Here is a 25,870-nt window from a genome sequence, read left to right as displayed (position 1 = left end):
TTTATACACTTACTATAGAGAGCAGGAGGGCAATACTATCAATAGTAATCGTACCACCAGCAGCAATAGTTGGCATTTATGAGGGCTTACTTGTACCAAGCACTTTACATGTACTCTTAATTTAGTCTTCAATTCTGAGATGTGGAACACTAGTACCACCATTTTCCAGGTGGAGAAACCGAGGCACACGGAAAATTGAGCAGCTGTGTAGTTCATACAGCTAGTAAGTGCTCAAAATTAGCAATATGACTTCAGGACCATGGTTTCTTATAATTAATATACTATACCCCCTCTTTCTCAAGTTATAATTTGTAAAGATAAAATAAATTCTGAGTATATACCTTGATTTTATGTGGGTGGTTTGGACTTCACTTAAAATATGACAAGTATCTCGCAAAGCTTGTATTTTCATTACTCTCATCACCACTACAAATTCTTCTAGTTTGGTCCTGAGAATAATTGCTTTATTTGGTTAAGATTCCTTTTTCTTTTCCCTCAGTCTCAATCCTTATTTAAGCTTATTCTCAGTCCTTTAGACTCTTAAGTAACCCATTCAGTCACATTCATTCTGCATTCTACTTTTCCTCAAGTCAACTCAAACTTGTTCTCTTCATAGTTCTTTTAATCCTTCAACTCAGTCAGTCTCTTTTCCCTGGGCCCCCTGACCCCAACAGACTCAAGATCTTCAAGATTTATTGTTTTCAATATTAGCAAAAGAATCCGCCTGCAATGCGGGAGACCTGGGTTCAATCCCTGGGTTAGGAAGGTCCCCCTCCAGTATTCTCGCCTGGAAAATCCCCATGGACAGAGGAGCCTGGCGGGCTACAGTCCATGGGTCACAAAGAGTCAGACCTGACTGAGCAACTAAGCGCAGCACAACTTTAGAAGACGGGAGTACCAGTCACTTGACTTAAATTCAGTTTAATTTAATTCAAATAATCTCACTTTTGCATGCTAGACATTAGTATTTGTGTAACTGAAATTTGTCACTCAGATAAATAAGAAACAACAAATTTTACTGGGTAAAATGATTGGGTGACTTTTTTCTACTCATAAGTTTTTCTTATCTTTATGAGTAATTTCTTAGTTTATTGAAAACTATTTAACATAAATTGACTAAATCATGTAAAGAGATCAAGTTGACTAAATTACACTGAAGAGATTATATATGAAAATAAGTGAAACGAACTTCATTGTGTAAAAACAGCAAGCAATCCCAAATACTCTTAAAAAAATACCAAATACCTTAGAAAAATTACTTTTAATTAATTAATTAATTAATTTGTATATTTATTTCTCTGGTGCCTTTAGGCCAAATCTAAAAATTCTAAGTGATCACAGTGCCTCCTAAATGTGACTTACAAATGGGGATATTGTATGAGAAAACATAAATTAGAGAATTAAAAATTATCTTTGATCTTGCTTCATTTATATTTGTAGCTAACATATGTGGTTCATTTTATAGAATGAATTAGCTACCTAAACTCACACAACAGGTTTTAATTATTCATCCCTATGTGTACAACACGGCCCTGGACAACGTGACCAGGATACAACAGAGCGAGACACGGGAGATATCCCTTACCTTTAAAGAAGACAAAATTCCCATCACTGTTTTCATAAACTGCATCAATGCTAGGAGGCAAGCCCCGCCAGAAGTAAGTAATTTGCATGGGGTATCCATCCATCACCCTGTTGTTTCTGACTCGCCAAAACCACTGGTCCTGCAAAGCAAACAGAAGCAACTTTCAACAGGAGCGAGGCCTCCAGGAATTTCCCTGTCCTGTGGTTTACTGCTTTTACAGGTAAGTAGTGCAGTTATCACTGTCCTATACCAGAACAGTCAAATGAACAGTTTAACAACTTGCCCACTAGGATCGCAAAGATTCTTGTAGTAAACTACCCAGTGTCTAATCTGTGCATTGTGGCTTAAAAGATAACGTAAAAATACTCAATCTTAGCAGTTTACATTATCTCTAAATGGAAAAACAAAGGTAGCACAGACAAGACCCTGCCAGATTTGTGGATTAAGTGACCTTTCCAAAATATAAAAGCGGCATAGCAACACATATGCACCTTTGTATTTATAGAGATATTCAAGGTCTCTACACCTAAAGTGCTGCGATAAAATAGAGAGGCCATACCTCCTAGTATGCCCATGCTATGCTACTGTCTCACGCAATTATAAATAGAGTCCTCTTTCACCTTCAAATGTATCCTGGTTTGGACAATAAATTATACTGTCATTATATATATAAATTGTCACAGTGTAATTTATCCAGTGTAAATTACACTGAACAAAGGAATCTTGAAGGAAGATCATTAGAGTGGATTAAAGCATAGGTCAATTGCTTCTCCTATTTGCTGTCATAATAACCTATACTTCATTCAGTCATAACACAGGTCATTTTATATTAAATGTGTTTACTATTATCACCAGTAAATTATGTATCTGTCTTGCCCCAAAGCAGATATTTATGAATATTTTTTAGACAAAACACAATATATTTTTCACCATAAATTCTGACTAAGGGCAAAAACTATCCCCCCAAAAGGTATATCTGATGACATTAAATTGTTTTCTATTGAAAATTTTGGAATAATTTAGAGACGATCCAAAATGTTTTAATATTAGAAAAAAAGGCATATTTTAAAAATTAGCATCCAATAAATTAAAATTAAATATTTCATTACATTTCAGTATTTACAAGCAAGATTTCATTGGAAATTATGTGGTTGTTGTTAAGTTGCTAAGTCATACATTACTTCTTGTGACCTCATAGACTATAGCATGTCAGGCTCTTTTTGCCTCCACTAACTCCCAGAATATACTCAATTTCATGTTCACTGAGCTGCTGATACTATCTAACCATCTTATCCTCAGCCACCTCTTCCACCTTTTGTCTTCAATGGTTCCCAGCATGAAGGTCTTTCCCAATGAGTCGGCTCTTTGCATCAGATGGCCAAAGTATCAGCTTCAGCATCAGTCTTGCCAATGCATATTCAGGGTTGATTTCCTTTAGGATCGACTGGTTCAAAGGACTCTCAAGAGTCTTCTCCAGCACCACAATTTGAAAGCATCAATTCTTTAGTCCTCAACCTTCTTTAAGGATAAATTCTCATAATCCGTACCTGACTAGTGGAATCAGCCTAGTCACTCAGTCATGTCTGATTCTTTGAGACCACATGGACTACAGCACATCAGGCCTCCCTGTCTATCACCAACTCCCGGAGTTTACTCAAACTCATGTCCATTGAGTTGGTGATGCCATCCACTCATCTCATCCTCTGCTGTCCCCTTCTCCTCCTGCCTTCAATCTTACCCAGCATCAAGGTCTTTTCCAATGAGTCAGCTCTTCGCATCAGGGGGCCAAAGTATTGGAGCTTCAGCTTCAGTATCAGTCATTTCAATGAATATTCAGGACTGATTTCCTTTAGAGTGGACTGGCTGGATCTCCTTGCAGTCCAAGGGACTCGAGAGTCTTCTCCAACACCACGTTCGAAAGTATTAATTCTTTGGTGCTCAGCTTTCTTTATAGTCCAACTCTCACATCCATACATGACTATTGGAAAAACCATAGCTTTGACTAGACAGACCTTTGTTGGCAAAGTGATGTCTCCACTTTTTAATATGCTGTCTAGGTTTATCAGAGCTTTCCTTCCATGGAGCAAGTGTCCCTGAATTTCATAGATGCAGTCACCATCTTCAGTGATTTTGGAGCCCAAGAAAATAAAGTCTGTCACTGCCTTCACTTTCTCCCCTTCTATTCACCATGAAGTGATGAGATGGGATGCCATGATCTTAGTTGTTTAATGTTGAGTTTCAAGCCAGCTTTTTCACTTTCCTGTTTCAACCTCCTCAAAAGGCACTTTACTTCCTGACTTCACTTTCTGCAATTAGAGTAGTATGATCTACATATCTGAGGTTGCTGATATTTCTCCAAGGAAACTTGATTCCAGCTTGTAATTCATCTAGCCCAGCATTTAGCATGATGTACTCTGCATATTACTAGAGAGCTCTTCAAGAAAATTAGAGATACCAAGGGAACATTGCATGCGAAGAGGGACACAATAAAGGACAGAAGTGGCATGTTGTTAACCTCCTGTTCATCACTTCTGTACTATCAGGCAGCTTGAATTGATAAATGTTTTGATCAACATGCAGGAGGTACACTTATGTGATTTTAAGATACAAATTATTTCATGAAAAGATTGATCTAATAAAATATATATGGGCAGTAAGGCCCAGAGTGTAATGTCAATAGTATGTGGACACATGATATTCTGATAATTTAAAACAAAAACAAAAAAGCATTTTGGTCTGTCTGCAACAGGGGTTTGTAACTGAGTGTTAAAGTCATTCCAATCTCCATTTAAAACATTTTAAGATTATGGTAATATATATCCTAAAATAAATGAAAATTGCTGTATACTACTGGATTCTAACAAAGAAATAACTGACTATAATTATTTATGGAACAATTAAACAAAACAAAAAGCTCTCTAAGCTGAAGAATAGGAAGAAATCGGATGAAAAGTCCTGGGAATATAATCCAACTTTTCTCAGAGAAGCACTTCACGTTGCTAGCATCTCCCCACAATTCAGACAGGCCAACGGCTCTTTGGGACAAACAGGCTGCAGTCTGAAGATAAGAATACAACCCAACATGCCACTAACAAAGGAAGAAATGAAATTTCTGCCTCAAGATAAGCAGAGCCAATCTGCAGATCTTTTCAAGGTAATGCAGAAGCACAGGTGAGTTTGTGACTACTTTTCACAGACAGTAGCCTTGGCAGAGAGTCATATATATTGTAGATGCTCCAGTTCTGATTCTCCTCAGTATATCTGCAACTTCTCTGCTTAGCAGGATTCAATGGTAAGAATAATTAAGCAAGCTTTCTGTCACAGAGGATGTAAATGCACACCATGATCACTATAGATTACCATTTCACAAACAGGGCCTTGTGACTAATTTTCCAAGAGAATATATTTAAAATGAGATTTAGATGTCTGTGCAAATCTTCCTTCCAGAGGAAACCTTCTCTGACCACCTTATCTAAAACTGAAATCCCTCATTCCACCCCCTACACTGGCTTTTACTCTCCTCTTCCTGTTTTTTCATCATTGATTACATTTACACAATACATGTTTTACTTATTTTTCTTTCATTCTCTCTCATCTAGAATACAAGCTCAATGATGGCAAACTGGTCTGTCTTTTGTTTCCTTATGGCTTCCTATTTCCCGGAAAAAAAAAAAAAAATCACACATGGTAAATATTTCTTGAAAGAAGAAAAAATTAAGGAGGAAAGGGCAAAGTAAAAGTAAGTGAATTTTATTTTTTAAGACAAAAGCTATATAAAAGAACATAAAGGTGCTATGAATGGACAGACGATTAGTGCACATTCCATTTTCTACAAGGGTATGATACATAAAGAACTTTGAACCATGAGCAGATGAAAAACATGTTTTCACCTTTCAAACAACGTAGATTTTGGTTTGGCCTCTGCTGCAAAGGAGAGAATGAGGAATTGTCGCTCTAGAGTCCTGGATTGTTTGCTTGGATCTTGCCTCTGACCTCTTCTTGGCCAGAGTTCTTACAGAAAAGGGAGGAAGGAAGTAGGATACACTAAAAACAATCACAGCCAGCATATCTGTAAAGTCAACTTATGGAAAAGCACCATGCTTAAAAATTGCCAAAGGAATTCATCCCTACTTAAACAGTAATATTTTATTTCAGAAACAAACATTTTGGAGCTTACGCATAGATTTTTCTTTCCATGTCATATGGGACTCAGACATACCCTATTGTTGACCATTAACAAAAAGAATACTAATTTTTAAAACTGAAAAAATAATAATTCTCTATACATAATACAATACTGTAACTATTTGGTTTTATTCCACTTACATAGGCAGAGAATGTGGGCTATGGAGTGTCGCTGTACCAAGTGTGGTTAAACTCTGTACTCAAAGATGTGAGGAGCACGTGAAAAGACATGTGTGTTGACACTGTTTTCTTTTTAGGTCTGATACTTTTTTTTCCCTGTTTCTTTTTGCATCAACTCTTGTTCAGAAACCAGTTTGCACTGATTGTGATGAAGAAAAGGAAAGTTTACTGAAAAACGCTTCACTGCCTTTAGGGAAAGGAGCCACAAACTGTAGATTCAATTGTGCCAAACAGTCCTATGACACGTTGCTTCGCCCCCTCTCCTTTGGGATCTGAGGATCGTGAATACTGGCAAGGTGATCTAAATTTTAATTCACATTACCATGTAACTGAGTCGGAAAAAATAGAAAAGATTTTATTCCTCCCACTGAACTAGCAATTCTGGAGTTCTAAAAATATGAACTCTTTAAGAATGTACATTCATCCTAGAAGGGAACAGAGACAAACAATAATTTCAAAAGGCTGTGTGAAATGCTATTATTGCTGCCGCTATAAAATGGGAACTACCATTTAGTGAATATAATGAGCTAGAAAACAGCTGTGCCATTAGCACACCTATCAAGAATTACCATCCCTTTATTTCTGACCTGAAGAAAGATGTCTCATTTACAATAAAAACTATGTTCCTGCTGAATAAAGTACAGGCTGTTTTTTTTTTTTCTTTTTTTTTTACTCAAGGTAATTGAGAGGGCAGTGTATTCAATTTAGTTTTTTAACCAGCCAATCTAAAATTGTTTCTTCAGTCTTTTTCTATCAACCCATCATGTTTTATTTTCTTCATAATACTTATTGTTCTCTGAAATTATCTTGTTTATACGCTCACCTGTGTCTCATCATAGCGTGTACCTCATCTATCGTATTCAAACACGGCACTTCTCGGTTCTGGAACAAAGCCCAGCCCTGTGTTAACTAAGTGCTCAAAGGCAGAGGAAAGCAGTGAAAGGGAGACAAGAGAGCAAGCCTTTTCCTTGGCCTGGGTGCAGGGTCTTGATCTGTCAACACTTAACTGAAGTGCCTCCACAGGAAGTTTGCCATAGGCCCTATTTACTGCCCTTAGAGTATCCATATCTACCAAAGTACTTAGATCACTGAACTCAGTCCAGTTGCTCAGTCCTGTCCAACCCTTCGCAACCCCATGGACCGCAGCACGCCAGGCCTCCCTGTCCATCACCAGCTCCCTGAGCTTGCTCAGACTCCTGTCCACTGAGTCGGTGATGCCATCCAGCCATCTCATTCTCTGTTGTCCCCTCTTCCTCCCGCCTTTAATCTTTCCCAGCATCAGGGTCTTTTCAAATGAGATAGTTCTTCGTATCAGGTGGCCCAAGTACTGGAGTTTCAACTTCAGCATCAGTTCTTCCAATGAACACCCAGGACTGATCTCCTTTAGAATCGACTGGCTGGATTTCCTTGCAGTCCAAGGGACTCTCAAGAGTCTTCTCCAACACCACAGTTCAAAAGCATCAATTCTTCGGCGTTCAGCTTTCTTTATAGTCCAACTCTCATATCCATACATGACTACTGGAAAAAACCATAGCTTTGACTAGATGGACCTTTGTTGGCAAAGTAATGTCTCTGCTTTTTAATATGCTATCTAGGTTGGTCATAGCTTTTCTTCCAAGGAGCAAGCATCCTTTGATTTCATGGCTGCAGTCACCATCTTTAGTGATTTTGGAGCCCCCAAAAATAAAGTCAGTCACTGTTTCCACTGTTTCCCCATCTGTTTGTGGCAAATAGATGGCAAATAGATCACTGTATGGACATTATGTATTTGCCACCCTGTGTCTACATGTTCTAAATGGGCATCTTTATCATCTGCTTTCTCTCTCCCTCTCTTCCTCCTTCCTTTCCTTCCTTCTTTCTTTATTTATGACTTCACCGCCTCCAGGGATATTCACTGAAAACTGTGCCTCTGTTCCCCAGGGGCTCATCCTGCCCTGTCGGTGACCCTTCTGTTTTTCATCTCGCAGTATGGTATTGGCCGAAGTGCCCTGACATGGTCAGGGTGTGCAGAGTGGGAAAGCGAGATATTTCATGAGTAAGAGATATTTCATGAAGTGACATAAGAAGAATCAAGAGTTGAGCTAGAGCTATGGAGTATTATTTTTACGACTTCCTCTTCAATCAGTCATATTTCCCCCCCAGTACTAAGTATACTAAAAGCAGGATCTTCATTGAGCTGAGAGAATGTGGAATGTAGAGCAGACAATTAGCAATAAAAATTATATACTGGACAGAAATAAAGAGTTATCTATAGACTCTATGTGAAAGCTCTAAGCAAGCGCAGAAGCTTAAGGGGGAAGGGAGGAAAACAGGCCAGATGCCCAGGAGAAAATGTGCTAGAAGGGAATTTTTTTTTTTCTTTTCTTTCAAAGGGTTACACAGTTATTTATCAACAAATTAGGTGTTAAATGCCTATGTTGAATTAAAGGTTTGTTCCTAAGAGATAAGGGTAGATGGAGTGGAGAATTCCCAAGAAATTAGCATGCAAAAAACCCTGAAAGATTCCTAGGGGACTTTGTTTCAGAGTTCAAGAGCAGTTGTTGCCATAACAGGGGGGACTAATCCTCATTACCAACACCTAATTGCTTTATGCTAATATGGTCTTGAAAACATTCCTTCTGTCCTATTGTTTTGCTACTGTTGTTACTGATGGCTTATTTACTTAAATAGGGAGTTCAAAAGGTAACTGTCCTTCCTTAAACTCAAAATCCTCAATAGACTACCCGGTGTCCAATAAAATAGGGAGGGTCTAAACCACCGAGGGAAGTCAGATTACCACAATCATTAGCACACCCATAGCAAATTATCACATTTGCTATTGGTTCACAATAATAATTTGCTATTAGTTTCATATCTACCAAGTGAAACTAATATGAGCAACAATATTTGCTTACTGTTAAAGAAAAAATAAAAAAGGAGAAAAAAGGAGAAGCTTCTCCAAAACAAATATAAGCTAATAAGTTTCATAATTTTTCAGCTAAATAATGAAGGCTTGGACAACTACTGATGCCGTTGAATGCTTTTTAAAAATTATTCTAAGCAAGAAGTAATCTGATGACAGATGATTAAATAAAATTGATAGAATTGGATGGTTTGTGAAAGTATAGGAAGCATACTCTGGCCACCTGATGAGAACTGACTTATTGGAAAAGACCCTGATGCTGGGAAAGATTGAAGGCAGGAGAAGGGGACGACAGAGGATGAGATGGTTGGATGGCATCACCAACTCGATGAACAAGAGCTGGGCAAGCTCCAGGAGTTCGCGATGAACAGGGAAGCCTGGCATGCTGCAGTCCATAGGGTCACAAAGAGTCGGACATGACTGAGCGACTGAACTGAATTGAACTGAAAATATAGAAACTTAAGATGGTAATATTTTTGCATAAAAGAGATGGTGTGTCTCTTCTACTGAGCTGGAAGATTCATAAATGAAGAAGAATTTCAGAAATCTTTGAGGAAAGATGATGTTGACTAGACTTTAACAGGCCCTTCACAGAGGTACTATAGAAAAGGAAGTTAACACACATCATACCAAAGGAAGGTATTTAATGTAAAATAATCTATGCTCCACCAGGCTGATGACAATGGTGTACAAGCAAAATACTTCTTTTTCAGAGAAGGGGAAATGAGATTTGGAGACTAGAAGTTATAGTGGTTCTTGGTGGAGTGTAGTCTAGGGAAGGTGAAATGGTAGGAGGAAAGTGATCATTCTAGAAGCAACTGCACATAGATGCTATATGAAATGAAAACAGTGTCTTGATGAGATATCTAATGCCAGATTAATAAAATAGAATATAGAAGAAAACAGGTTTAGAGATGAAGGACAAAAATGAGGAATAAATAAAATAAAAATAAATGCAGAATTAGAAGGGTCTAACATAAGCTGAATCATGCTCTGAGTATAGGGCAGATGCTTACTTGTGTTTAGAAAATAAAGCACTGGGGAATTTAGGAGGCAAGCATATTACTGCAATGACTGGAGAGAAGAAGGCATTTGTTTTAGGTAAAGTAGTAAACACTAAATAATGAAGCATACATATCCCAGAATGAGGATGCCAAGTGAATAAAACAATATGGCAGATAATAAAGAGTAAACCAAATTGGTCTCCAAGTGTTAAAAAAAAAAAAAGGTTAGGTTTATGAAAAGCATTTAAATTGGCGAGTATATTCCTCCTTGCTCAATCACATGCATTTCAAATATTCACTTCAGTTATGATTATTTACAACTTGTATATTGGGGGATATAGCTGAAAGTTCGATTGAGAATACATTAGCCTGCCTGCATTTCTTCATGAGGATACAAATTCACATGAAACTGAAGAATAGTTTATTTAGTTGAGCAATTTAAGCTTTTTCTGTCTTCCAAAGACAGAAATAAATCCTCATTTATCTTTTTTTGCAAGATTTCAGTGCTATTCAACACTTTTTAACTTGTATTGTGTGGCTAAACAATAATTTGCAATTGTAATTCACTTAGTAACCATTATAAACATAGATGAATCTCACTGGAAGCCATCCATTCATTCCTTAAAAGTTGGTTATTGATTATTGTGTGAAGCAAGTACTATTTTAATTGAATGCAAATAAATTAATATTCAAAGGGAGGATGTTAAAGAAAATCACTTAGCTTAAATTTATAAACACTCTTTCTATTCAAGAGTAAATAAAAACAATATAAAATCATTTTGTGTTGATACAATGTTTCTTAATGTTAGGTATTCATGGCTCATCTTTTTTTTTTTTTTTTTGAATCAGGCTATATTTAGACCATTATTTTCTAAAAGGAAAGCAGAGCTGGAGAGTTACTTTATGCCTAAAGTGAGTTGGTGATACATTGTTTAGCTCACCCATTCTCTGGTTTCAAACTCAATAGCAAAAATGGTCAATTATTTGAAAATTTTAAAAAATTACTTGTATATTACTAGTTATAACTACAAACATGTCTGTACTGTATTTTTAATAGTTTTACAAATATGCACTGATCATTCATTTCTAAACCTGAAGTTGAAGACAAAAATAAATAAACATTTTAAAAGATGGTCTTGGATAATACTGAAATAGTTTTAATTTGACTATGTCTCATGTGATCTAGTTTATACAAAACTAATATTGCAACCAAATATGAGTCTGAAGCATATATATTTTATTTCATCTGCCAAGCTTGACTTACAAAAGTAATCAAAATTGTTTCTGGAAAATCTTGATAATCGGACAGGCTTTTCTTCCTCTTTCCCATTAATCTTCCAAAATGTATTGTTTTTTACTTACAATAACTTCATTCTAGGGCTTAGTGAACAGTATGTACTTTCATAGTTGATTACTACAGGTTTTTTTTTTTAAGATTAATAGCAAGCAATTATCATAATTAAAATAACCATTTGTTTGATTTAAAAAATCAGAATTTTTACTACTATCAATGACAAAAGATAGATAAACTGTTAGTCTGCATTATTTCTATGCTATCAATCATTCCTGTTAAACTCTTAGTTTAGTTGGGGGAGGGGGGGCAGGGCTACACCACAAATAATACCTATTTTTCCCCCAGAAGATCCTTACAGACTTTTTTCCTAACTCAATTTTGTCACTACTATTTTTCACTAGTCAGAAACATTGAAAATTATGACTGAACACAAAATACATTAAGGGAACAGAGGTTAACTCTCTTTAATTGATTATTGCTTGTATATTGTTTCAATTCAGTACTTCTCTATGTTGAGTTTTGCACCATCACCTCCAAAACCATAGACAGGTAAAAACTACATTTCAGTTTGCCACAGAAAAAACAATTGTGGAAGTGTAGAGGCAGCAACATGACTAACTCATTATAAATATATTGTATTTAAGATATCCTTTTAACCACTATATTAGTCAATGCATTTACATTTAAATTAATTAAGCATAACTTCAAAGTCAGTTCCTCTGCTGTACCGGACACACTGCAGGTGTTCAGTAGCCACATGTAACAGGCGGCTGCTATACTGGACAGTATATATACATAGAGCACCTTCATCATCACGAGCTGTATTGAACAGTGATACGGTGGTCCTTGATGGATGTTAGGATCTTTTCCCCATCCCTGATTTGTTTTAAAACCCCTATGTTGTTAATGAAATAAATTCATATATGCAGTAGTGGCCTAAGGCTATGGGAAAATGTTGACTGAGATCGTCCTAAAAACTATGTTTCTAGAGCCAGTCCTTAGTAGAAACACTGTAACTGCTGATGAGAAACTTGGAATGGCCGTACAATCCCACAGGAGATGTCAGCTGAAATGCTCATTGTGGTAATATAGTTGGAGGCACCATGACTACAATTTCAGAATTCACTGATGTTGTTGTTTGGAACCTGAGCAAAAATGTAATGTTATTCAGTTATAGGTCTAACTTCAGCGTCCTTTCCTCATGTGTTTGCCTTGCTGGCTCCTTTTGCAGTTTAAATCTCAGCTAATACGTCCTTCTTCAGAAAGACTGACCACCCAAATCACAGCAGTCGTCTTCCCACCTGTCTCAACCCCTAACTCGTCCTATATGACTGTGGTTCATTTTAACCACTGCATTTTCTGATACCTTACACCCCAACTGGCACAGTGGTAAAGGATCTGCCTGCCAATGCAGGTTCCAGAAGAGACTCAGGTCCAATCTCTGGCTCTGGAAGAACCCACAAAGTAGGAAATGGCAATCCACTCTGCTATTCTTGCCTGTAAAATTCCATGGACTGAGGAGACTGGTGGGCTAGAGCCCATGGGGTTGCATAGAACCAGACACGACTGAGCAACTGAACAGAGCACATTTATGTATATTTATCTGAGTTTTTGACTGTTTCCTTCTCCATTCGAAGTTTGCTGTAGGAGAATTTTGGGGTGTTCACTGCAATATCCCGAGGTCTGATAGTCTTCCAGACAAAGGCAGACACCTTATAAGCACGTATCACATGAATAAATCAATGAATGCACTGGGCAAGAAATGGAGACAAGTTATTCATGGTAGAAATATACATCTCTAAAATATAAAAGCATTTATTCAAATAAAAAATATTTTCTTTTCTCCCAATATGATCTTTGCCATTAATATTTTCCAAACGTTATATTGCAAATGTAGCAACCTCATAGTTATGCACTGTACACATAATTTACTGTTATGAAAGCTAAGTAAGAAGTTAGCCTATAAGAAACTGCCATACATGGCAATGATTCACTCAGAAAATGGTATCTCTTTGGGAGTCTAAGGATGTATGCAAATCTATTGAATAATATCAAAATATGTAAGACTCAGGTCTTAAATATTCTTAAGAAATCCTGTATAAGTGGAAGCCTTGAAAATGGGAAATTCAGTCTGCACAAAGTCTAGAATGTGGTACATATAGGCAGATTTTGGTCAAGAAAACTTCAATATCACCAAAGGGATGGTGTGTTCTGAAAACTCAACACATAACCATGTACAATTTCAACTACATGCTGGCAGTAACATTGGTTGTATCAAGTTATCAAAAAACAGTGACTCCAAGGACACCACTAAGATTGCCCTTCCTGGATTCCATTCACTGATCACTGTCTTGTCATGGTGAAGGAGCTTGTGTAACTCAATGAGGCTATGAGCCATGCCATGTAGGGCCAACCAAGATGGACAGGTCATAGTGGAGGGTTCTGACAAGGCATGGTCCACTGGAGGAGGCAATGGCAAACCACTCCAGTATTTTTGCGTGGCAAACCACCCCATGAACAGTATAAAAAGACAAAAATATATGACACTGAAAGATAAGCCCCCCCCCCGCCCAGGTTGCAAGTATCCAATATGCCACTGGGGAAGAAAGGAAGGAGGGCAATTACTAATAGTTTCAGAAAGAATGAAGTGGCTGGGCTAAAGTGGAAATGACTCTCAGTGGTGGATGAGTCTCTGGTGAAAGAAAAATCCAATGCTGTAAAGAACAGTATTGCACAGGAACCTTGAATGTTAGGTTCATGAATCAAGGTAACTTGGCCATGGTCAAGCAGGAGATGGCAAGAGTGATCATCGACATCTTAGGAATCACCGGACTAAAATGGGTTGAGATGAGTGAATTTAATTCAGATGACCATTATATATACTACTTTGGGTAAGAGTCATACAAAAGAAAAGCAGTGGCTCTCATAATCAATAAAAGAGTCTACAATGCAGTACTTGGGTGCAATCTCAAAAATGACAGAATGACCTTGGTACATTTCCAAGGCAAAAGATTTAACATCAGAGTATCCAAGTCTATGTCCCAACCACTGATGCTGACGAAGCTGAAGCTGACCAGTTCTATGAAGACCTACAAAATCTTCTAGAACTAACATCAAAAAAGATAATCCTTTTCATCATAGGGGATTGGAATGTAAAAGTAGGAAGTTAAGAAATATCTGGAGTATCAGAAAAGTTTGGCCTTGGAGTACAAAATGAAGCAGAGCAAAGTCTAAAAGGATTTTGCCAAAGAACTCACAGGTCCTAGCAACACAAGAGATGACTCTACACATGGACATCACCAAATGGTCAATACTAAAATCAGACTGTTTACATTATTTGCAGCCAAAGATGGAGAAGCTCTATACAGTCAGCAAAAAGAGATCTGGAACTGACTGTGGCTCAGATCATCATCTCCTTATTGCAAAAGTCATGCTTAAACAAAGAAAGTTGGGAAAACCACTAAGCCATTCAGATATGACCTAAGCCAAATCCCTTATGATTATACACTGGAGGTGATGTATAGATTCACGGGATGAGATCTGGCAGACAGAGTGTCTGAGGAGCTATGGAGGAAGGTTTGTAACACAGTACAGAAGGCAGTGACCAAAAGCATCCTAAAGAAAGGGAAATGAAAGAAGGCAAAGTGGTTGTCTGAGGAGGCTTTACAAATAGTTGAGAAAGAAGAGAAGTGAAAACCAGAGAAAGGGAAATACATAACCAACTGAAGAGTTCCGGAGAACAGCAAGGAGAGATAAGAAATCCGACTTCAATGAACAATGCAAAGAAATAGAGGAAAACAATAGAATGGGAAGGACTAGAGGTCTCTTCAAGAAAATTGGAGATAGCAAAGAAATATTTCATGCAAGGATGGGCACAATAAAGGACAGAAACATTAAGGACCTAACAGAGGCAGAAGACATTAAGAAGAGGTGGCAAGAATACACAAAAGAACTATATAAAAACTATATAAAACTATATAAAAACTATATAAAAATGGTCTTAACGATTGGGATAAGCATGGCCAGTCACCTAGAGCCAGACATCCTGAACTGTGAAGTCAAGTGGGCCTGAGGAAGCATTACTATGAACAAAGCTAGTGGAGGTGATGGAATTCCAGCTGAGCTATCTACAATCCTAAAAGAAAATGCTGTTAAATTGCTGCACTCAATGTGTCAGCAAACTTGTAAAACCCAATAGTGGCCACTGGACTGGATAAAGTCAGCTTTTATTCCAGTCTCAAACAAGGGCAGTGTTAAGGAATCTTCAGACTACTGGACATTCCTGCTTATTTCCCATGCTAGTAAGGTTACGCTCAAAATCCATTAAGCTAGGCTTCAGCAGTACTTGAATTAATAACTTCCTGATGTACAAGCTGGGTTCAGTAAAGGCAGAGGAACCAGAGATCAGATGCCAACACTCATTCAATCATAGAGAACACAAGAGAATTGCAGAAAAAGATCTATCCTTGGCTCATAGACTACACTAAAGCCTTTGATTGGGCGGATCATAGTGAACTGTAAAAATTCTTAAAAAGATGGGTATACTAGACCATCTTACCTTACTAGACTTATCTTCCTTAGAAACCTAAATGCAGATCAAGAGGTAACAATTATAACTGGACATGGAACAATGGACTGGTTCAAAATTGGGAAAGGAGTATTGACAAGGCTGTATATTGTCAAACTGTTTATTTCACTTATGTGCAGAGTATGTCATGCAAAATGCCAGGCTGGATGATTTACAAGCTGGAAATCAAGATTGCTGGGAGAAATAACAACAGCCTCAGATGTGCAGTTCAGTTCAGTCGCTCAGTCCTGTCCAACTCTTTGCAGCCCCATGGACTGCAGCACGCCAGGCCTCCCTGTCCATCACCAAGTCCCAGGGTTTACTCAAACTCATCTCCATTGAGTCAGTGATGCCATCCAACCATCTCATTCTCTGTTGTCCCCTTCTCCTCCCACCTTCAATATTTCCCAACATCAGAGTCTTTTCCAATGAGTCAGTTCTTCTCATCAGGTGGTCAAAGTATTGGAATTTCAACTTTAACATCAGTCCTTCCAATGAATACTCAGGACTGATTTCCTTTAGTAGGGACTGGTTAGATCTCCTTGCAGTCCAAGGGACTCTTAAGAGTCTTCTCCAATACCACAGTTCATAAGCATCAGTTCTTCAGCGCTCTGCTTTCTTTATAGTCCAACTCTCACATCCATACATGACTACTGGAAAAACCATAGCCTTGACTAGATGGACCTTTGTTGGCAAAGTAATGTCTCTGCTTTTTAATATGCTATCTAGGTTGGTCATAACTTTCCTTCCAAGGAGTAAGCGTTTTTTAATTTCATGAGTTCAGTCACCATCTTCAGTGATTTGGAGCCCAAAAAATAGTCTGTCACTGTTCCCACTGTTTCCCCATCTGTTTGCCATGAAGTGATGGGACTGGATGCCATGATCTTAGTTTTCTGAATGTTGAGCTTTAAGCCAACATTTTCACTCTCCTCTTTCACTTTCATCAAGAGGCTTTTTAGTTCCTCTTCACTTTCTGCCATAAGGGTGATGTCATCTGCATATCTGAGGTTATTGATACATCTTCTGGCAATTTATTCCAGCATGTGCTTCATTCATCCCAGCATTTCTCATGATGTACTCTGCATATAAGTTAAATAAGCAGGGTGACAATATACAGCCTTGATGTGCTCCTTTTCCTATTTGGAACCAGTCTGTTGTTCCATGTCCAGTTCTAACTGTTGCCTCCTGATCTGCATACAGGTTTCTCAAGAGGCAGGTCAGGTGGTCTGGTATTCCCATTTGTTTAAGAATTTTCCACAGTTTGTGGTGATCCACAGAGTCAAAGGCTTCAGCATAGTCAAAAAAAAACAGAAATAGATGTTTTTCTGGAGCTCTCTTGTTTTTTTTTTTTTTTGCAGATGATACCATTCAAATGACCAAAACTGAAGAGGAACTAAAGAGCCTCTTGATGAGAGTGAAAGAGGAGACTGAAAGAGTTGGCTTAAAACTCAACATTCAAAACACTAAGATCATGGTATCCAGTCCCATCACTTCATGACAAACAGATGGGGAAACAATGAAAACAGTAACAGACTTTATTTTTTTGGTCTCCAAAATCACTACAGACAGTGACTTCAGTCATGAAATTAAAAGACACTTACTTCTTGGAAGAAAAGCTATGACAAACCTAGACAGTGTATTAAAAAGCAGCAACATCACTTTGCCAATATATGTCTGTCTAGTCAAAAGTTACGCTTTTTCCAGTTGTCATGTGCGGATGTGAGAGTTGGACTATAGAGAAAGCTGAACTCTGAAGAATTAATGCTTTTGAACTGTAGTGTTGGATAAGACTCTTGAGAGTCCCTTGGACTGCAAGGAGATCAAACCAGTCAATACTAAAGGAAATCAACCCTGAATATACATTGTAAGGACTGATGATGAAGCTGACGCTCCAATACTTTCACCACATGATGCAAAAAGCTGACTCATTGGAAAAGACCCTTAGGCTGGGAAAGGTTGAAGGCAGGAGGAGAAGGGGATAGCAGAGGATGAGATGGTTGGATGGCATCACTGACTCTATGGACATGAGTTTTAGCAAACTCCAGCAGATGGTAAAGGACAGGGAAGCCTGGTGTGCTACAGTCCATGGGGTCTCAAATATTTAGGCATGACTGAGCGACTGAACAACAAATATTAGAATTCCCTCTGCAAATTGGTAAGTAGTGATTTTAGTTCATGCATCAAGCAATTTTTGGTTTCTTTGCATTGTTAATTGAACGGTTTACAGCTTGAGCCACTCAGGTAGCCTGCTTCATTAATTCAAGGACTAGACAGTGAAACACTATGACTTTCACCACTGAGTAACCTGGCCATTTTTAACATCTCAAAGTACAAGCAACTCTGATATATACTACCTCAACTTTTTTCTGCATCCAGATAATGTTATTTCTTTGCATTTCTTCCAAATGAAATTTAAAACAAAAGGCAAAATATAAAGTCAAGATAATAACAACACAAATGATTTGATGACATTTTACATAACCCCTAAATGGCATTTTTAATAGCAGAAGAGACATCATTTTAGGCTTTACCTGGATAGACATATTATAAATAATGAAGTGTTATAGCTTCTTTTAAGAGTGTCTAGGTTACAGCTGAACACAAAACACAACCTAAACCGTATTTTCCTTTTTTATTTTCATGTTTATACTAGCAATTTCAATGATTCCATAAATGTTTCGAGTTTGAAGTGCATAATTACGTCTTTTAAGAAAACAATTTCTATGTTTTCTTAAACATAGAAATGTATGAAAACAATTTTGTACATACTATGTCAGAGTGTGCCCAAAACCCATACTGAATTCTCACTTTAATATGAAGTACTTTAACATTTATTTAATATAATATGAGTCTGTCTTGGGTCTAGACCAAGATGGAGTGCATTACTGGAAATAAGAGAAAGGACTCTTTATTTCACATAAAACATAACCACATATTTGGCGGCTTTGGGGCATTACAATAGCATATTTTTAATATAGAAAAATTATATTTAATTATATTTATTTCTTTTCCAGAAACATGTTTTAACTCTAAATAACTATTCTATGATTGTTTCTTCTACATAATACAACAGAATTCTTGCAAGTAACAGATACATGCTAGTCAACCAGATTCTACTGACAAAGAGAATTATTATCAAAATAATTTACTAAGATTATTTTTGTGCTATTATTAATTTGGAGGCTAATATGTTAAAAATTAATTTAAATTATCTGAAATTATTGATAGTAATCAGAAGGATAAACACCATTAACTAATGATATTGCTAGCTTCTTTTCTAATTAATATTATTTTATTTTAAAATGAGCAATGGCATTATTTTCAAAATTGTTTATTGACCAAAGCAGTAAAACAAGAGGTAACCAAAAGGAAAAGTACATTTCTGCCTCTTATTATGTTCTGGCTATTCTTAAGTTTGTGTAGCACAGATTCAGGGTTAACAAGCTTACTTCATTTCTATAATTTATAAAATATCTTTAAAAATATTTATGACATTTCAATATACAGCTCTCAAGGAAATGAAAGAGGTAGAGACTGACCAACAATAAATCTCCGAGGAAGTTATATCTTTGCTTCCCTTCTCCAACACTTGAAAAACAGAATCTCAAGCTGAAATGTCAGCAGTGGAAAGTTTGTCCGTTTTCTTTCCAGGTCTCACGAAAAGCTCAGGGCCTTGTCCTGTTGCCGCAGTAATAGGTTTTACCCGGTATGTTATGCAAAGCCTCTCTGGGAGCCAACATGAAAAAGGCCTTTTAAAGGAATGTCAGCAGCTTCAGAAAGTGCCTGTCAAAAGGATTTCAGTTTTCCTTCTTTGGCCTTCCTAACCACTTTCAAAGGCCTATTTCATTCCTGGTAGTTTCCATTTTATTAATGCATATAGCTTGCAACTGTAATTCAGGGTGGGCCCCATGGCTAAAAAATTATACACAGAGCTGATTAGGTACAAAAATAAAGGCAGAACTACACAGATTTTGCAATGCATTAATATTTTACTACTGACGATGGTTGGTATGGTGGAAAAGAAGGCAACAATTTGATGAAAGGCATTAAAACAAAAAAAACTCTATTAATTTGCCTTGAAAATTGCCTTAACTTTTCTGTAAGTTTTTTTTTTTTTTTTTTGTAATTATTACAATCATAGATTTAAATGTCCAGAGGAGTTTTTAAAAAATGTCTTTTTGCCATTAGCAACAGAAACCAAACCTGCCTGCAGGGAGAGCCGACTCTGAGCCCCAGTCTGGCTGTGACTGCAGCCTCCGCCTGGGCCTTCTGTGAAAGGCCCTTGTCTCTGCGGCCGTAGCTCTGCATCCGTCCCACGGAAAAAGCTGTCAGTGCCTCTTGCAGTTTCAATGGCAAGTTGTAGGGAAAATGGGGGAAGTTGATAAGTTTCCAACTCTCCGAAAACTTACAAGAGAATTCACAGGAGCAACTATCCCATTTATAAACATTATAAAGCTTCAACAACAACACTTGATGAATTAGTGAGGACTGTTTGTAAGGTGATTTTTTTTTTTACAGTTATAAAATATACTTCAAAATTGAGTACATCCTTTAAACATAAATCTATGCCTGGTTATCTAATAATTCTATGAAAAAATAAAGGGTGCCCTTAACAGCATCTTTTTGAATAGCATTGTCTAGTTAGTAGCTGTGCATTCAACAGACTTCTTAAATCAGTGAATAACAAGAATTCATTTAATAATGCTATATATATATTTTTTACCTCCAAAAGCTAAGTACTATGGTAAGCATTGGAAACAGAGTGGTAAATAAGAGTGGTACAGAAAAGCCAAATATAACTTGCTGAACTTTAAACACAAAAATATTTTACTATTTGTACACTGGAAGAATTTGAAACAATAAATAATCTTACTCCTGATACATTGCTAAAGGAAAAAATAACCAAAATGTTGTTTGTTTACATTGTTGAATGACATTCACTATACAGGTCACTAATCTATTATCCACAACTCTAAAATTCAGGCAGACTGAAAAACAGAAGTTGTTTCTAGAGTTTGTTACAAGCTCATCTGTCATAGAATCTGATTTGAATGGACATGAGGAATTTTAGAGACATTTTACCATGGTTAATGAGACAAATTATAAGTTTCAATAAAGACATATTAATGGGTTTGATTATGGACCACTTCTCTTGATCCTTTTAGGGTATTATGCAAATAATATTTCACATATTGAATTAGTAATAAAAATAAAATTCTTGGCCATATTGTATTAAAATGAAATAATAACTTCAGCGTTCTAATTTCAAACACAAATGCCACTGGCAATGGCCTTTTGAACAAAACTGAGAACTTAATTTTGTTTTCTTCGTTCTTCAGAATATTACTGCCATTTTTGGTTTTTGTCTTTTGGTGTTTTTGAAATAAACAAGATAAATAAAACTATTATTAAAAAAAAAAAAAACAAGCAATTTTAGTTCCTGGTTTTCTGTGTGAGGCCTTAGACACATAGTTTAGTGCCAGACTGAGACAGCCCCTGTCAAAAAGATGATCAGAAACCTTCCCAGCAGGCAATGCGAGGGCTGATAGAATCCAAAAAATCCGCATCGTCCACATGAAAGTCATGCTATCTTCTCGCAAGTACCATCTAAATATAGAACTATGTTGAAGGATGACCAAGACAGCAGAAAGGGAAAGCCCAGAGCTCACGTCTTCCCAAAGGCACACCAAACTGCGACTGTTCACAGAGCGTCTATCAACGGGAACAGCACGGGGACGACCAGAAGAGATCATCCACGACTAAAGTGATAAAGGAGAAGCCACAAGGTGGGGTAGAGTCACGACTCAATATCTGAGTCGGTGACCCACAAACAGAGGTCATGTGAAATAACAGAGGTTCTTTTCAAGGAGAAAGGGACTGAAGCGCTGCCCTGGGCTCCCTGGTGCAGGGGTGATACAGCAGGAAGATGAGCTCCCAGAATAGCCAACCCTGATGGCCAGTGAGTGGGAGGGCTGCAGGAAACTTATCCTGTTAGCAGAAGGCATTTAGGGGAGCTCCTTCTAACGCTGAGAACACTGGTGCTGGCGAGTGACATTCTGGAGTCCTCTTAAGAAACCTACTGAGGGTTTGCCTGCCGATCAGCTGGTCTGCATCAGTATGAAGCTTTCTAGGGTGCACAGCCAGCTCTGCAAGGACCCAGGCTAACTCACCAGCAGGCTGGAACCAGCCACCAGGAAAGGGTCCTGCAGGGCAGTTGCCCCAGAATACAGCCTCCTCACCAACAGGCCAAGGGCCTCTACAAGAGGCAGGGCCTCACAGACAACTGGGCCACGGGTCACCCCTGCCTACGAAGGTGCCCACATCAGTCAGACCCACATAACATAGAGTGCGTGCAGCCTACACAGAAACTGCTCCTACAGTAGGTCACTCTGTGACCAGGTAAGGGGGTGTGCTGGCCCCAAGAGGATGTCTCCTATATAGGGCTAACTCTTCCAGTCTGAGAAACTTAATCCAACTACTTACCATATAAAAATAAAAATAGAGAATCAGACAAAATGAGGCAACAGAGGAATGCATTCCAAATGAAGGAACAGATAAAAATCCAAAAGAAGAGTTAAATGAAGTAGAGTTAAGCAATCTACCCAGTAGGGAGCTTAAGGTAATGATTGCAAAGATGTTCAATAAACTCAAGAGAAGAATGTATGAATACAGAAGTTTAATAAAGAGTCAAAAAATATAAAGAAAAATAACAGAGCTGAAGGATATAATAATTGAAATAAAAAATGGACTTGAATGGATCAACAATAGATTTGATGATACAACAAAACAAACCAGCAAACTGGAAGACAGAAAAGCAGAAATCACTAAAGCTAAATAGAAAAAAGAATTTTTTTTCTTTTTTTTTTTAGAAATGAGGCTAGTTTAAGTGACTTCTGGGCAACTTCAAGTGTGCTAACATTTGCATTATAGGGGCACCAGAGGGACAAGATACAGAAAGAGACTGAGAATTTTGTTGTTGAGATAATAGCTGAAAGCATTTCTAACCTAGGAAAGGAAACAGGCATTCATGCCCAGGAATCAGGTAGTCCAAAAAAAGATCAACTCAGAGACATGCCACACTGTAATGAAAAATGGCAGAAAGGAAAGATAAATAAAGAATTGCAAAAGCAGCAAGGGAAAAGCGACTAGATTGAACCTTGAACAAAATGGGTTTGAATTGCATAGACTGACATACATGTGGGTTTTTTTCCAATAGTAAATGTTACAGTGCTATACAAACTCCAGTTGATCATAGATGCAGAAATACAGTTATGGAAAAATTATGGCTATGGAAGAATTGTGGATGCAAACATCCAATCCTAAGTTATACATAGACTTTTGAGTGTACAGAGGTTGGCAAAACTACCTATGTACAAGAAAACTACCATAAGACTTTGTACAGGTGGGAGTGACCAAAACCATCCCCAAGAGAAAGAAATGGAAAAAGGCAAAATGATTGATTGAGGATGCCTTACAAAAAGATGAGAAAAGAAAAGAAGTGAAAGGCACAGGAGAAAAGGAAAGATATATCCATCTGAATGCAGAGTTTCAAAGTATAGCAAGGAGAGATAAGAAAGCCTTCCTAAATGATCAATGCAAAGAAATAGAGGAAAACAATAGAATGGGAAAGACTAGAGATCTCTTCAAGAAAACTAGAGGTATGAAGGAAACATTTCATGCAAAGATGGGCACAATATAGGACAGAAACCGTATGGACCTAACAGAAGCATAAGATATTAAGAAGAGGTGGCAAGAATACACAGAAGAACTGTACAAAAAAAGATCATAATGACCCAGATAACCATGATGGTGTGATCATTCTCCTAGAGCCAGACATCTGAGAGTGTGAAGTCAAGTGGGCCTTAGGAAGCATCACTAAGAACAAAACTAGTGGAAGTGATGGAATTCCAGTTGAGCTATTTCAAATCCTAAATGATGATGCTGTGAAAGTGTTGCATTCAACATGCCAGCAAATCGGGAAAACTCAGCAGTGGCCACAGGACTGGAAAAGGTCAGTTTTCATTCCAGTCCCAAAGAAAGGCAATGCCAAAGAATGTACAAACTACCACACAACTGCACTCACTTCACACACTAGTGAAGTAATGCTCATAATCCCAAGGCAGACATCAACAGTACATGAATTGAGTTCTTCCAGATGTATAAGCTGGATTTAGAAAAGGTAGAAAAACCAGAAATCAAATTGCCAACATTCATTGGATCATAGAAAAAGCAAGAGAATTCCAGAAAAACCCCTATTTCTGTTTCATTGACTAAGCTGAAGCCTTTGACTGCATGGATCACAATAAACTGGAAGATTCTTAAAGAGCTGGTAATACCAGACCACCTTACCTGCCTCCTGAGAAACCTGTATGTAGGTCAAGAAGTAAGAGTTAGAATCAAACATGGGAAAACAGACTGTTTCAAAATTGGGAAAGGAGTGTGTCAAGGCTGCAGATTGTTGCCCTATTTATTTAACTTACATACAGAGTACTTCATGTGAAATGCCCGGCTGGATGGATCACAACCTGGAATGAAGATTTCAGGGAGAAATATCAATAATTTCAGATATACAGATGACACCAGCATATGGAAGAAAGCAAAGAGGAACTAAAGAGCCTCTTGAAGACAGTGAAAGAGGAGAGTGAAAAAGCTGGCAAAAATGCAACATTCAAGACACTAAGACCATGGCATCTGGTCCCATCACTTCATGGCACATAGATGGGGAAACAATGAAATCAGTGAAAGACTTTACTTACTTGGGCTTCAAAAATCACTGCAGTTAGTGACTGCAGCCATGAAATCAGAAGATGCTTGCTCCTTGGAAGAGAAAGTATGACAAATGTAGACAGCACATTAGAAAGCAGAGACGTTACTCTGCTGACAAAGATCCGTCTAGTCAAAGCTATGATTTTTACAGGAGTCATGTATGGATGTGTGAGTTGGACCATAAGGAAGGCTGAGGGCTGAAGAATTGATACTTTCAAACTGTGGTGTTGGAGAAGACTCTTGAGAGTCCCCTGGACTGCAGGGAGATCCAACCAGTCCATCCTAAAGGAGATCAGTCCTGGGTGTTCATTGGAAGGACTGATGCTGGAACTCCAATATTTTGGCCACCTAATGCGACTGACTCACTGGGAAAGACCCTGAGGCTTGGAAAGATTGAAGTCAGGAGAAGGGTGCGACAGAGGACGAGATGGTTGGATGGCCTCACCGACTCAATGGACGTGAGTGAACAAACTCCATGAGATGGTGAAGGACAGGGAAGCCTGGCATGCTGCCCTCCATGGGGTCACAAAGAGTCGGTCATGACTGAGCGAGTGACCAACGACATGAAATTTATAGACCAAAATGGAACGTCTCACCATGTCTATAATATTCCAGCACCAAGATCCCTGTCTCTTAATTTTTAGTCTTTTATCTCTTCTCAAGGAATATGTTGTTTTTTTAAAAGTTTATTTATTTTTATTTGGAGGATAATTGCTTTACTATGTTGTATTGTTTCTGCCATACATACCAGCATGAATCAGCCACAGAGATACACATATGTCCACCCCACCTCCAATCTCCCGTCCACCTCCCGCCCTGTATCACCCCCTAGGTTGGTACAGAGCGTCGGGTTGAGCTCCGTGTCATATAGCAAATTCCCAGGTGTACTGTGCTCCATCACTCAGCCGTGTCCAGCTGTGTGTGACCCCATGGACTGTAGCCCACCAGGGTCCTCTGTCCATGGAATTCTCCAGACAAGAACACTGGAGTGGGCAGCCACTCCCTCTTCCAGGGGATCTTCCTGACCCAGGAACAGAACCTGGGTCTCCTGAATTGTAGGCAGAATCTTTACTCTGTGAGCCGCCAGGGAAGCCCAAATGGCTATCTGTTTTGCATATGGTAAAAGACACGCTTCAAAGCGCCTCTCTCAACCCGCCCCACTCTCTCCTTCCCCCCGGCCCACTCTCTCCTTCCCCCCGCTATGTCCACAAGTCTGTCTCTGTGTCTCTATTGCTGCCCTACAAATAGGTTCAGCAGTACCATTTTTCTAGATTGCACGTATGTGTGTTAATACACAGTATTAGCTTTTCTCTTTCTGACTTACTTCAGTCTGTATAATAGGCTCTGGGTTCACCCACGTGACTAGAACTAACTCAAATTTGGGATA

At 38.1% G+C, this 25,870-nt stretch overlaps 1 protein-coding gene across 1 annotated transcript in view; it reads right to left on the bottom strand.

Moving 5' to 3' along the window:
- Window positions 1–25,870, bottom strand: part of MMP16 (matrix metallopeptidase 16) — a 378,595-nt gene that overhangs the window by 38,895 nt on the left and 313,830 nt on the right. Inside the window, exon 7 of the mRNA XM_043879324.1 lies at window positions 1,586–1,724. Coding sequence (XP_043735259.1) covers window positions 1,586–1,724 — 139 coding nt within the window. The remainder of the gene's footprint in view (window positions 1–1,585; window positions 1,725–25,870) is intronic.

This window comes from Cervus elaphus, chromosome 21 (genome assembly GCF_910594005.1).
Source record: "Cervus elaphus chromosome 21, mCerEla1.1, whole genome shotgun sequence".
NCBI lineage: Eukaryota > Metazoa > Chordata > Mammalia > Artiodactyla > Cervidae > Cervus > Cervus elaphus.
This window is presented reverse-complemented; position numbering and strand designations above follow the sequence as displayed.